The 15,822-nt window shown below is 39.8% G+C and overlaps 1 protein-coding gene across 1 annotated transcript in view; it reads right to left on the bottom strand.

Moving 5' to 3' along the window:
* Positions 1-7,446: 7,446 nt before the first annotated feature.
* The window catches only part of sgsm1b (small G protein signaling modulator 1b), a gene marked incomplete at both ends in the record, with an annotated part of 101,575 nt that continues 93,199 nt past the window's right edge, over positions 7,447-15,822 (bottom strand). The window contains one exon of the mRNA XM_084324944.1: positions 7,447-7,535. Coding sequence (XP_084181070.1) covers positions 7,447-7,535 — 89 coding nt within the window. The remainder of the gene's footprint in view (positions 7,536-15,822) is intronic.

The following is a 15,822-nucleotide window of genomic DNA, read 5'->3' on the forward strand; positions in this document are numbered from 1 at the left end:
CTATTCTGAACCCTGAAATTTGCCTTTTTTTGACAGCGGCCGCAAGCTTTTTCGATATTCTTATGTTTGCTCTAAACGTTTCAGACAAAATTATTCAAAAGTTGAATTTGTTTTTCATAAACTTAAAGAAATAATTAATAAACATGTAGCTGTAACAGGGTTGAGTCTAGGGTAACGTGTGAGCACACACACAGCAACATGCACATTACAATTAATGTATGTGGCATAAGCATGTTGAAAAAGCTCAATAATAAATGTAACTATTATTGTATAACTTCAAAATCAGTGTTAAAATCACAACCCCGTTATAATCTCACAACCCTGTTACATTCAAACGTTACATTCAAACGTAACGGGGTTGAGTGTAACAGGGTTGTGATTTTTTGCACAAAATGGTTGCTACTCCGACATGTGGTGAATACCAGGAGAGCACATGGCATGCATGATATTAAGAAAGCATCTACATTTTTTTAATAACAAAGATCATATTCACAAGTAATAGTTTGCTATATTTTTTTCAAGTAACGGTGTTGAGTAATTATGCTTGACTACCATAATATTACATGATAAATGACTGAAAACATAGTACAATGAGGTAGCTACTTGCCTGTTCCTGGTGTTGTGTTTTCCAAAAGACTTCAAAGTTGTCACTTCCTGTTTCACATGCTTCTATGGATTGAACCATTATTTTTGTGGGGGGGGGGGGAATGCTCAGTGTAACGGGGTTGAGGGTTACTGAGGGACAGACTGAATAATGTTATTTTAATGAATAATTATTCATTTATTTTGAAATAAATCATTACCAGCATTAACAGCACATTAACAGTTACAAATTTTCTTGGTCATATCCCAAATACATTTTCATGAAATGCCACGAGGGACATGTCAAAATACATGGTGTCAACTGAAATAACAACATAATGCATAATAAAAAAAAATTACATTCATGCAATGTTTTTACACTTTATTAAAGAGGACATTGCAACTGAAATAAATAGCATTTCAAAGCACATTTTGGTAACTGATTAGATAAAAGACACTTAAAAACATCAGAGGGACTCAAATCGGACCGGATTGGTGGAATGACTCACATGGGTACCTGAGTGGTGTAGTGTATCTTGTAGACCAGGCCCATTGCAAGTGGCTGTACTCTGTTGTCTACTGCTCTAAGCCATCCTCCTAGGTTGTCAAAGTGGGCAGGGGTGAGGTGGGTTTTAGGAGTGAGGTCAAGCAGTAGTCTGACTAATTTGTTTTGTGATGTTTGTAATCTTGTTTTTAGCGCCTTTGAGGTGCTTTGGTACCATGAGGTGCAAGCATAGTCGTAGTACCCTTGAATGAGTGCTCCTGCCAGAGTCTTCAGTGTATTCTTGTTTACCAGAGAGGAGATCCGGTACAAGAATCTAGTTTGTTGGTTGACTTTTTTGATTACATTGCATGCCATTTTGTCACAGGAAAGGGGCTCTGTATTTTGATGTTACCTTGAGAGATGTTGATGTACCTTGTAACAAACCATGTGGTGCATCAGGTTAATGTTGATGTGAAATTGTCCAAAATGTTAGAACTGTTGTGGAAATGCTGACTAAAGCCCCTCAACCGCTATCCCCCTGGATATAAAAAACATTTCAAATAACCTGCTTCCCTGAAAACATTACATAATGTTACCCTGATTGACCCATCAGTCAGTCTGTCAGTAGTTGTAAAGGATATCAGATAGCTAGTCCACAAACAAGCAATGAAACTAGTTTGCTACAATTTGAGTGTTAGCAGTTAGCCAATGTTAAGACTCCCATAGCAACTGTTCACACTTGGTCTCATGACCTTGTTTACATTTTGAAAGTTTTTTGTATTTTATAATGGTAAATGAATGGCTGCTTTTTTATATAGCGCTTTTATCCAAAGCGCTTTACAATTTGTTACTCACATTTGACCCATTCACTCACACATTCACACACCGATGGCGGAGGCAACCATGCAAGATGCCAACCTGCTCATCGGGAGCAAGTGTCTTGCTCAAGGACACATCGACACGCTGCCCGGGAGGAGCAGGAATCGAACCAGGATTGCCAGACTACTGCGCTGTACGTATACGTGTACAGACTACTCCCGAGCCACATCGCCACTGTGATACTAATTTGACATCTTCTGTCAATGAACAGAGGGCCACAAGCCCACAACCCCTCAACATACTGAGAGTTGGCTGTGCTCAGAGAGGGTGCACTCAAACACATCAAATGATACACCAGAAGCTGAAAGCATGACACTCTGACATTAACATCCCACAATAAGCATTTTTGGACTGAATTAACATAATTAACAGCACTGGTTCTTTAAGTCTCCCAAATAAAAGAAAATCATTTAGAAATATTTTCATGGTGAAAATTATATATATATATATTAAAAAAAGGGAATTCTAGTTTACTCATTTGGCCATTACATTTTGTATTATTATTATTGTAAACTATGGATGAGTCAGCCGCACTAACCAGTTGAGCTAAAGGGTCCGACCCGTTAGCAGGTGCTGGTTGACTGCGACTGACTCATCCATAGTTTACATAATTATTATTGTTGTAATTTCTTCCATAGAAACGACACCACACAGATTGCAAAATATACTGATTGTTTAATACACATAAAATTAATAATTACAACAGTTATTTGACAATTTAAGAAGACATTGAAAAAATAAAAATATATTTATTTCCATTGGCTCATTTTCATCTGTCTATGACTGTCTATGATAATCAGATATATCCCTTATACAGACAGCACATTATCATAAATATGTTATAACTTTGATATTTTATACAATAAATCAGCTCCTTCTTTAACTGTTTACAATAAATCTGTTGACCACAAATACATCACAATCAGCAAAAACACAGACATGTACAGTACCAGAAGATATTAATATGGTAACACAGGTAGGCACTGATACCAAAACACTGTAATTGAAGCCACACGTCAACCAAACGTCATGGAGGTATATGCTGGCTATTCTGGCAACTCTATGAATGGTCACGTCTAAACAATGTGAAATATGTGAGACCAGTAATGGATCACGTGCATAAAGAGGGAAGTCTCCAGGATCACCATGGTCAGGCCTTGTTTATACCCATGCTGTGCACAATCCCCAGGGTCAGCATTACAGACGCCACTTCAGACCCACAACCTGCCGGGGGCTACCTGCCCGCCCAAAGAACCTCCTCTATGGTCGTAGCCTCTTGCGAACATTAAAGGGGCACTTCAACAAAAAACAATGCCGATTTATTTTTGCACATAATCTCGCACACATCCAAAAACCCTAAATAGTTTTGCACACATTAATTTAATTAAAATGTCATCAGGGGCATTGAATCCTTATGTTGTGTTAATTACAGCTCAATAAAATGATAAGGTAGCAGTCCCTATAAGACAAGGTATAGCTATTTTTTCATCTACATCATTTAATGGTGGATTAAAGAAGGATTCAATGTCCCCGATGACATCACTGGTGGCCATATTTAAACTAATTTACACAAAATAACTGTCAAACTAAATTAATGTGTGCAAAGAGCTTTTGGATGTGTGATATTGCAAAATAAATCAGCATCGTCTTTTGGTGAGGTGCCCCTTTAAGATTAGTTGCAACTTGCAATAATCTTACTACGCAACATAGAAAACCACAAGTTTACAAGATCGTGAAACAGTTGCATTGAAATCTTTTGTGCTTGTTGAAACCAGAAAACGCCGATATAAGACCAATGGTCAATATAGTCAACCAATGGTCACTATATTGATTTAAAAAATATGCAACTGCTTTACAATCTCAGAGACCTGTGTATTTCTACGTGGTGTAAAATGAATGTAGCTAATCTTAATTTTCTCACAGAGGCTAGACATACAGTAGAGTAAATATCTCAAGAACCAGAGGGGGGGCAACGGGCACTGCAGACAGAGCTATATTCAGTTATGAAGAACATGCATACCTGACCAATCAGTTTATTTCCTGCCTATTATGTTGTCTAAACACAATTAAACATTTAACCCTTGTGGTCTGTGGGGCCCGTTTTCAATGTTTACTAAAAGGGAAATTATACAATGAATTGTTTTTCGTTTTTTTAACTTGAGACCCATTGGCCTTGGCTCATTTTCTATTAATTATATTGTTTTAAAATCCCAATAATGTTGTCGGTCCACCAGACCTGCAAACACTGGGTGAGCAACAAAAACGCAAACACCACACAAAGGTTAAGGAGGTGCCGGTAACCCACTCAGAAAGCCTCTGTGATTTACAGATGATGCCCACAGTAGTCTCTGTGATTTACAGATGCCCACAGTAGTCTCCGTGATTTACAGATGCCCACAGTAGTCTCTGTGATTTACAGATGCCCACAGTAGTCTCTGTGATTTACAGATGCCCACAGTAGTCTCTGTGATTTACAGATGCCCACAGTAGTCTCGTCAGTAGCCATCAGGCTCCACAACTGTGTTCAAAGGACTGACTTGGCCAACGGCTGGAGAACTTGAGAACTGTTAAGACTCTTAACTACTGAACCCTGCACACTCTGGTGCACCTTGCACAAGGACTCACACATCACTCATGCATGTATTAGCACCTTTGGTCTTATTTGTATACACATATTCTATATTTATTGATAATCCACTTAATCTGTTTACTTACCAGGGTAGACTAAGACTCAGTATAGAATATTGCACATTGTACAGAGTAGATTTAGTTAGCTATATATTTCTGCACATGGGCTTCACTTGGGATATAATCTATGATACCAGGGGGGACTGTACGTATGCACTGTATTATTATCAATAGAGTATACATGTCTCACCTGTAATCTTTATTATTATCAATAGAGTATATATATGCCTCACCTGTCATTGTGTTATTATTATTGATATAGCTGACATATGTCTCACCTGTTATTGTGTTGTTATTATTATCAATAGAGTATACATATGCCTCACCTGTCATTGTGTTATTATTATCAATAGAGTGTTGTAGAAAATATTATATGTTTCATCCTATTATATCATTTGTACAGCTTACTGGGCCTATTAGTTCATAGCTCTGTTTAAATACATATTCTCTGTATAGCCTTGACTAGTTAATAAACTTACTGGTATACAGTTTTTCAGACACTAGGGCGACAGTCTAAACAGTGTTCTTAAAACAACAACCAAGGCCCAGGACAGCTCGACTTAGATATGCCTGATTATGTCCTTGTCTCAAGTCTTGTGTGAGACATGACAAAACCCCTAAACCCATCTTTTGTTTAAATTTTTTCATCTTTGTTTTCATTTGTCATTCCCAGCTGGTATTTAATTGTAAGTCTGACCAGAGCTCTCTCTCACTTTCTGGTCAGACGCTTGTGTTACACTTTTCTGTGGCCACAGAAATAAAACGATGTTCTTTTGATACAATTTGACTCATCTGAATTTCTAGTTTCACCGTTTTGTTTAAAGGAGCCAAACAAAAAAATCACAACAAGAGTATAGATATGTCTCACCTGCCATTGTGTTATTATTGATAGAGTATACATATGTCTCACCTGTTATTGTGTTATTATTATTGATAAAGTAACATTATGTCTCACCTGTCATTGTTATTATTATTGATAGAATATACATATGTCTCACATGTCATTGTGTTATTATTATCGATAGAGTAACATTATGTCTCACCTGTCATTGTGTTATTATTATTGATAGAGTATACATATATCTCACCTGTCATTGTTTTATTATTATTGATATAGTAATATATGTCTCAGTAACATAAGTAACATAATATCGAGTCGACATATTTAGCAGACAAAGCCTCACGCTGGTCTAGAGAATACCTTGAGAATTTGTGAATCTTGTTTTAGTTCTAGTGATTCCCAATGCAGGCGATTCCTACCGCTTGTGCTTTTAAAGAGAACACCTATTTTTTGAGTTCGTATTGTGTAAACAGTAATTGATTACGACGTGTGTAGTGAATAAACCTGCTGCTTTTTACAATTGGAGCGAACGTTTGGTTTCCAAATCATTCTACAGCACCTCATCACTTTTTGGGACATCAGGAAAACAACGACAGAGTACACTTTAATCCATTAAGAGACGATATAACATTATGTCTCACCTGTCATTATTATTATTGATAGAATATACATGTCTCACCTGTCATTGTGTTATTACTCATTATTATTGATAGAGTAACATTATGTCTCACCTGTCGTGTTGTTATTATTATTATTATTATTGATAGAGTAACATATGTCTCACCTGTCATTGTGTTATTATTATTGATAAAGTAACATTATGTCTCACCTGTCATTGTTATTATTATTGATAGAATATACATATATCTCACCTGTCATTGTTTTATTATTATTGATATAGTAATATATGTCTCACCCGTCATTGTGTTGATGTTATTGTTGATATAGTAATACATGTCTCACTTGTCATTGTGTTGATATTATTATTGATAGAGTTTCCATATGTCTCACCTGTCCGGCTGACCCAACCCTGACCGTTATTTTTTATTCATATTTGATCTTGTTCTTTACCTTTTATTCTTATATATTTTTATTGTCATGTCTATTACCCTGCCTGTACCTCCCCTCCCCCGTGCTGCTATGACCCCTGCACTTCCCCAAGGGGATCAATAAAGTATTATCTTATCTGCCCATATGTGGCAACTGGCAAAACACAAGCATAAATCCATCCCACCGCGTAAAGCCTGCAAATGTCAACATCTGCTCGCACCACCAGGTATAGGTGATGCATTGTGGGATGAGCCAGGACAATGAAATGATACAAAGTCTGGAGGCGCTGCCGTCTTTACGCACTTGGTCTGTTGTAAAATAAAACGGGCTGTGTGGAACATCTACGATAAGAGAAGGAATCATTTGGTTGTTATATCCCTGAAAAAAGCTACATTTTAAGGCAAAACAAATAACATCCTGAAGCAGTTTTGAACGAGGGCACATTCACAAGGAGCACTAGAATACTGAGCAACACATTTACCAATGATCATCTTTAGTACCTGAAAATAGGAGAGTGCATTTAGAAACAAAGTGTTAATGTAGCTATTGTGGAACAGTTAGTTATAGATTAGTTTATAAAGGGGCATACATCGATTTTAAGAATTTAAACGTGTTATTCATATGGTCCAGCATTCATTTTACATCTTGATGACATCACACATTCAAGTCTTACGTTCTCTGGTTACTGGCTTTGCAAGAGAGTTCTTGTTCATTTTCACTAACATCGACTGAACTATCCTAGACCATAAGAATAACATGACTCTTAAATTCGATGTTAATCCCATTTAATAGCCAACCCGTTCCCTAGTGTAGATTTAATTAACGTTAGGTTCTTTCCTTAGAATACATGAATATTATGTGGGCATGGTACTATTTTCCCACAGTTTGGTACACAGAACGAATGGTGTGACATCATGCTGGATCACTTGTTCTCGATGAGCGTCTGAACTTTTTGGACCAGCTCTCTGGCCATCGTCAGGACCTGGGGGACGTTGTGACGTTCCGCCATTTCTGAGGAGAGATGTTTTAAAGAGGACATGTAATTCAGCTTGTTCATCTAGAGACTTCAGACCCGTGGCCGTTTCCCCCAGTGCCTAAAATAACATCTCAGACTGACACATCCATACAATGACTAGGCAAACCAAGCGGCCAAGCAATCTTTACATTTACATTTAGTCATTTAGCTGACACGTTTAGCCAAAGCGACTAACAAATTGTGTACAACAAGTCAGCAAGAGGGATACACCTCTGGCAGCTAAGGGTAAGATGTAATGTTTGACAAACAGTGTCGATATAGATATTATTATTGTTTTTTTTGTTTTTCTTTCCCAGTAGCATCTATGCTGTATGTTTGGATGTTTTGCAGATGTGTTTTCAACAACTCCGGTGTGGGGGGGATGGGGTGGGTATGAGGGAGGGGAAGGGGAAATGAAAGGGGAAGAAAAGAGAAAAAGATGGAAAATGAATGATGTTGTTGCCAATTGTAAATGTACAACTTACTTTTACTGTAATAAAGAAATTTATAAAAAAAAAAAACAGTGTTGAACTTGAGTGTTACACTCCGAGTGCATAGTAGTATAGACATATTATCACAATAGGTAGTAGTATACGGATAGTAACATAGTGCATAGTAGATAGTCGTAAGGTAATAGTAAACCACCAAAGGTTTATTATATTGTGGCAGATATCACCCCCGTTTCATGGATATGTGAAAGATGGGAGATACTACTGCCACGGGAGGAGTGGAAGCAATTATGTAGCTGATTAGGACTGATAGAACACTGTGCACCATTAGATCACCCACATCCCACACGCACACACACCAGACACACATACCATAAAACACTAGGACAGGTAGAGTATTGTTGAGAGGAGGTGAGGTTGGAGCTGAGCACGTAGAGAAAGAGATTGTTGTTAACGGAGTGTTGTGAGGTGAGAGGTAGTGAGAGCAGAGGTGAAGGCGAGAAGGTGTTCATTGTGTACTGGACCCTAGACTGGCTGAGAAACGCCCTTGTGTACTGACCCTGGACCCGGAAGACTACTCTGAGTATTGAACAATCAATTTTTTTTGTACGAGAGCCTGTTTTTGTGTTTTGGACATTGGACTGTATTACGACCATTCTATTTGCCCATCGGACTATATTCTGCCTTTAATCAATAAATATCCTTATTGATTGATATTGCACTTGTGTGGACAGTTGAATTTGTTTGTTTTTTAACCGTGATGAGTCTGAACACCACCAGGCTCGTCACAATATATATTTTTATTTTATTTCAGATATTGATTGAAGAGGTGTGTTTTTGTCGACGGTGGAAAATTGGGCCTTTTTCAGCTGACCTGACTGTGGCGGGAAGTTCATTCCACCATCGTGGAGCGAGGACAGAGAATAGCCTGCTTTCTTTAAAATGACTAAGATGAATTTAGCATTCACTAACAAATAAAACAAAAAGACAAATGTTTTTTGTTTGCTACATAACATGACACTAACCTTTTAGCCCCGCTAGGCCGCAAGGGGCTCTAAGAATGGTCATATTAAACCAGAGAATGTGGTTCACATGTGCCTTTACTTGCTTGCTAGCACACCATCTTATCCTGTTTAACTGGAAAAACAGACAAACAAATAAATGTTCCATCTAAAACTGGATGGTTTAAGGGGTGTGGACTGGTCTCATGTAATGCACTGCAGAGAGCGAGGTTGAAAAAGCATGGGATGGTTTTAAAACAACATTTCTTAAAGTGGTTGACAGATTAGCACCCAGGAAGATGGTCAGGATAAAGCAGAGGACTCAGCCCTGGATTAATAATGACATTTTAAAAGCTATTAAAATAAGGAACAATCTTTTTAAACAATTTAAGAAGTCCAGGACAGACCAGGCTTTCCTAGATTTCAAGAAACACAAAAACTATGTAAATAGTTTGATTAAAGGGGCAAAGAAGGGCTTTTTCAATGAAAAAATAACAGAGTATAGGAACAACTCAAGGAAACTCTGGAGGACACTTAACACTTTGACGACCGCTGGGACCCGTCTAATATGGTGGTAGAGGACCAAGGTTTGTCAACACACCGATGTCTTTTTGTAGAGCTAGTTCAAGTTTCTTTAATAGTTGTCATACAGAAGTACAGAATACTTTTATACAAAATGCATCTTACTGTTACGCTCCAGAGACTGTGCTAGACAAGATAAGTATGAAATAAAATAGTATAGCATGTAATAGAAGTAAAAATAGAAGTCACAGTGTTCAGTATAGACATATGTACAATGTTCGATGCAGAATAGAAGTAACTGAGTTACCATACAATATAAAATATACTATGCAATGTACTAATATACACTACTATATAGTGCAAAGCAGAAATGGGATGAGGTACAATTTAGGTACAATTTACAGTAAGGTGTACGAGTTGTAGTGCAAATCCTTTACCAATAAATATAAAGTGTGTTTAGGTGATCTAAAGTGTGGAGAGTGGGTGCTGCAGTGTGTTGTTTGTTTAAAGTGAGTGTGCGCGTGTGGATGTGTGTGCTGTGTGCATTTGATGGTTGTTGCATAGTGTTTATTGTTCGTTGAGCAGCCTGATGGCCTGGGGATAGAAGCTTCTTCTGAGTCTTTCTGTGCTCGCCATGAGACTCCGGTATCGCTTGCCTGACCGCAGCAGTTCAAAGAGGCAGTTGTTTGGGTGGCTGGAGTCCTTGATGATTCTCTTAGCCTTACCCCTGCACCGCTTGTTGTAAATGTTCTGGAGGGTGGGAAGCCCCCCTCCAATTGTGCGTTCGGCTGAACGTGCCACTCTCTGTAGTCTGCTACGGTCTTGTGCGGTGCTATTCCCAAACCAGGAGGTGATATTGCCAGTCAGGATGCTCTCTATTGTACATGAGTAGAAGTTCTTAAGGATTTTCTGACTGACTTGGAACTTCCTTAGGCGCCTGAGGAAGTAGAGGCGTTGTCGTGCCTTCTTCACAACACTGTCAATGTGTGTGGTCCATGTCAAGTCCTCGGAAATGTGGACTCCGAGGTACTTAAAACTGTTCACTCTCTCAACCGGTGCCCCGTCGATGCTGAGGGAGCTGTAGTCCCTGACCCCCGACCTCCTAAAGTCCACAATCATCTCCTTTGTTTTGCTGACGTTCAGGGAGAGTCTGTTCTCCTGGCACCATCCCGCCAGGACCTTGACCTCTTCCAGGTAGGCCCTCTCGTCGTTTGCAGAGATCAGGCCCACCACTACTGTGTCGTCAGCAAATTTGATGATTGTGTTGTTGTTCCGCTGAGCCACACAGTCATGTGTGTACAGGGAGTAGAGGAGGGGACTCAGAACACAGCCCTGTGGGGCCCCTATGTTGAGGGTGATGGATGAGGAGGTGCAGTTGCCTGCTCTCACCACCTGGGGTCTGCCCGTCAGGAAGTCCAAGACCCACTGGCAGAGGCTATATCTATACTTTATAGTATTGCTATCTGTCCATTCTCATTGTCACTTGAGTTCATAAACCGTCCCTTCAAAATGGCTTAAAGAAAAAAAAATCCATCAATAGGTTGTCATTTTATAGCGCTGTGAATATAAGCTTTATCACAGATTTCGTCTCATATATTTTCTGGAAAGCTAGTTATGGAGCTAAAGGCTACTAACGTTATATTCAACGGCATTTCCGTTTTATATATGCTAAAGAAATAACACAAACTGCATATGATCCGGGCTCTCCCAAAGCATGTATGGATGAAAGGGGGGCAGCAGGGGACGGCGTTTAGTATTATTGATTACCAATACAGTGTCCGTGTAACTAGCCACATTCACTGATCGAATGCTTGCGTCTCACAACAAGGTCTGATCCGGCTATAATTTAGGTGAATAAGGTCTTACCGTCAGCCCGTGGGATACCCTCCAGCATTCCCCCGTTATCGATCGGCATCTGGTAGATCAATATGTCCATTGGTTGATGATAAATCCCCTTATTCCATGGTGAAATCTGCGATTCGAAACGTAATCAACGGTGCATGCTGTTGGTTCGGGATCAGGGTAATATGAAACCAGGGCTCTACGCTAACCTTTTTCACTAGGGGCACAGGTGCTCCTAAATGAAAAAAGTTAGGAGCACACAAAGAAATTTAGGAGCACCCAAAAATATTTAGGAGCACAGTGAAAATATTTCAAGTAAAAGATTTTTTTTTTAAATAAATGTATATTTGTACTGTGCGTGCATGTGTGTAAATTAGCTCTTGCTACAACCCTGCATGTTTACATTTTGTATTTTGTACTTGATGTTCATTAACATGTGCTGTCCCTATCAAATAAACTATCAAATCAAACTACTGCTACACAAGTAACAGTCACTTAACTTTAGCTTTTGCCCCTTTTATGCATACAGCCTATGTTTTGGCTGTGTTGCTCTTCTAGAGAAATAATCCTTTCAGGGTTGCCTATTGAAATACTGTACACCTCCAGTACAGAAACATTGTTTATGAGTTTGCGTGTCAGGTAGACCATTGATTGACAGTCGAGTCTGCCAATTACGTCACACCGCTTGCACTCCGGCCGTCCGGCGCTGCAGCTGGACCCTATTGCCCACCTCTGCTGTTCATAACGCTAGCCAAGTTAGCTGTACACACATACACAGTGGGCCAGTTACTTTGGTGTAGGGGTGTAACCAGGGCACGAAATTAACTTTTTGACTCACCGGCCAGTGGTGGGTAGATGGGAAGAATCTACCCGCCAAGCATATTTCTTACCTGCCAAATTTCTTTTGATTAAAAAAAAATATATATATTTTATATAATTTTTTTTTAAATAAAATATATATTATATAATCATACTTGTAGTTGTATTATCTGCGAGACATCGCCACCATGCAACAAGTCAAAATGCTCGCTATCTGCAAACAGCTCCACTGTCTGTGTGTATACTTGAGTAGCCTCCAGCTCCAGCAAGGATTCTCCGGCGCTGCAGCTAGACCTATACTCTACATTCAGCATGCAAGGATTCTCCGGCGCTGCAGCTGGTCCCTATTGGTATAATGTTACGGTTCTTTGGTCAAATCACATTCAGCAAGCCCTCAGCTAGAATACACATTGAATCAATGGTATAAGACATTGATATCAGGAGCTATCTGTAGCTACTTCTAGCCCGCTAGATAACGTTAAGACAATTTAGTTTACTGGGACATATAGATCTAACGTGAGCTAGCTTACGTGAGCTAGCTAACGAGGGAACGGAGGTATTATGCACTCGAGTCGACTATTGCTGGAGCATTTGTTGATATCAGCAGCTATCAGTAGCTAGCCAGCTAGATACCGTTAGACAATGCCTCGTCATGTATTAAACTAAAAGTGAATAGTTGACTGGGTCATTGTTTAAACAGTAACAGTAGCTCATGGAGGTCCGCTCTAGACTAGAGCAGACTGCCCGCATATCGCAATGGTGGCGTTTCAGGAAGTAAACAAGCCAAATTAGAGCTTTCTTTCTCATGAAACCAGTCACGTCACTCTACTGTGATTGGACCGTTGACTTGAGTGCAATGTGGGACTTGTAGTTTTTTAACGATCTCACGGCGGAGGAAAAAAAAGACGAGAGAGGCTATAATCTGTACTCGCACAGCGTGCGCGTAATTGATTTTTACGGTTCGCACACACATATTTTTAGGGGCATATGCGAGCAATTTGGTCGCACTGTAGAGCCCTGGAAACGCCATTGGAAGGTAAACATTTTTTTCCCCATTCGCCCACATGGTATACTGCAGTGGAGCGATGGCGCCCCTAAGAGGATCTGGCCGGTATTGCATGTTCGTGATTCCACAGACGAGGGTAGATCTGCAGAGCCGGTCGGGGATCTTGATCCGGTTATTAATATGGAATAAAACAATAACAACTTGCCACGGCTATATACGTGCCTCTGGTCCACAACGCATGGCACCGAAAGCCGTATATATACGTGGCCGGTCCCCATTGTGTTAAAGAGGTAGGATACAGTAAGAAATTAAAGACTAAATCGGGCAATATCAGTTTAGAAATTGGAGACAAAATTTCAGCAGACAAATCAGACCGTCTGAATAGCTATTTTACATCCATTGCAAAAACTATATCTGAAAAGATACCAGCTAAACCCGGCAACAACAGAAGTCCAGAAATTCTACCTAGATCAGGGGGTTAAAGCAAATGCTTTTTCCATTAGGAAAGTGACTGAGATGGAGGTCCAGAAAAAGCTTAAACAACTTGACACCTCAAGGGCTACTGGATTAGACAACATCCCTGGTACATTTTTTGCAGGATGCTGCAGGAATCATTGCCCCATGTGTAGCTCACATTGCCAACCTAGCCATAGACACAGGAACATTTCCAAGCGAAATGAAATCGGCAAGAGTTATTCCTCTACACAAAAAGGGAAGCAAATTGGAACTGGGTAACTACAGACCTATTTCCATCCTGGGCGTCCTATCAAAAACCATTGAGAGGCTTGTATATGAGCAAATAGACATGTATTTCTCCACTAATAACCTAATGTACAAATACCAATCTGGTTTCAGGAGGTCCCACTCCACAGACACCTGCCTGCTGTTCCTCACAGATTACATCTGAGGTAGATGAGGGAAAGTTCTGTGTAATGGTAATGTTAGACCTCCAGAAGGCATTTGATTCAGTGGATCACAACATCCTGTTAATGAAGCTTAGGGCTCTAGGCTTTAATGAGGCAGCTCAGAAATGTATTGGTTCCTACCCAACAGGGAGACAACAGGTGGTAGATATAAATGGAGTACTCTCCAGTTCTTGGACAGTAGAGTGCGGGGTCCCGCAAGGGAGTGTATTGGGTCCGCTCCTATTTCTCCTGTATATTAATGACCTGAAAGCAGCTTGCTCATGTGACCTCTTTTTATATGCGGATGACTCCGCCTTACTAGTGTCTCATAAAAACAAACAAGTGGTTGAGCAGATATTGAGTGCAGAACTAGAGAAGGTTAGCGACTGGCTAGGCTACAACAAGCTGTCCCTCCACGTGGGGAAGACTGAGTCCATCCTATTCGGGTCAAAGGTCAGGCTCAGAAAATCGCCAGGTTTTAACATTAGAATAGGAGATACTGTTCTCACCGACAAAACATCTGTGAAATATCTTGGTTGCGTCAGGGGAAAGCATGGCTCACCAAGCACTTACAAAGATCAATAACAGGACTAGATACCTAGCCAGAATCTCTCATTTTTTAGATCAGTCAGCGATGAAAATTCTTGCTGGAGCACTCATACAGTGTCACTATGACTATGCGTGTGGCTCCTGGTACAACAGTGCCCCCAAAAGTCAGAAAATAAAACTACAGACATCACAAAACAAGCTAATCAGGGTAATACTAAGGCTACCTGCCCGAACCCACCTTGACACATCACACTTTGAGAACATGAGATGGCTAAAGGTGGAAGACAGAGTAAACCAGATAGGGATGTGCCTAGTTCACAGAATCGTGCATGGGGTAGTGCCAGTGTACTTCAACAACTACTTCAACCGAATCAGGGACACCCATGCATACCCAACTAGGCACAGCTCAACTGACTTTGTGCCAGTCAGATTCAGGAGCTGTATGGGGAAGGAGTCATTTTTGTATTCAGCAGCTGTCTTTTGGAACAGTCTGCCCAGTGACCTGAAAATCGTAGACAATGCTGTTAGATTCAAGTCCAGCCTGAAGACATGGCTCAAAAGGGACTATACTTAACCTAGACACTCAGCTTAAGGCACCCTTGCATGTTTTATGAGTCTGTTATGTATATAAATGTTAAATGGTATATGTGATGTGTTGTGATGTCATGTCTGTATGATGCATGTCCAAGCATCACACTCCCCTACCCCCCTACAAGGACCACAATGGAAATAAGCTCTGAGCTTTTTTGTGTTCATCCTTGGCAGTATCTCCTGACTGTGCTTTCTGTCACATGTTTATTTTTATATTGTCAAATAAAGTCATTCATTCATTCATTCATTCATTCATTCATTCATTCATTCATTCATTCATTCATTCATTCAACTAGAAAAGATAAAATTTACCCTGAGGGGGAAAGGCTGAGTTCAGTAAAACGTGGAGCCCATTTATATCTTACTTCACTACAGTTACTGGGATAACAAACTAGAGTGACTCATGTTGGGGGATTTAAAGGAATATAACTTTACTTTTGTAAATATGATTATTCTTTTGGGAAAAAGGTACATTTTTAAAGCACAATTTATTCATGAATTACAGTTGGACGTATTCAAAAGCTAGGTAAGGCATCACAGCGTAATAGAGGGGCTATTGGTACAAGGTAATGACAGTCTAGAGGTGTTTAGGGATAGAT

This window comes from Notolepis coatsorum (assembly GCF_963971535.1).
Source record: "Notolepis coatsorum genome assembly, chromosome: 11".
NCBI classification, from domain to species: Eukaryota; Metazoa; Chordata; class Actinopteri; order Aulopiformes; family Paralepididae; genus Notolepis; species Notolepis coatsorum.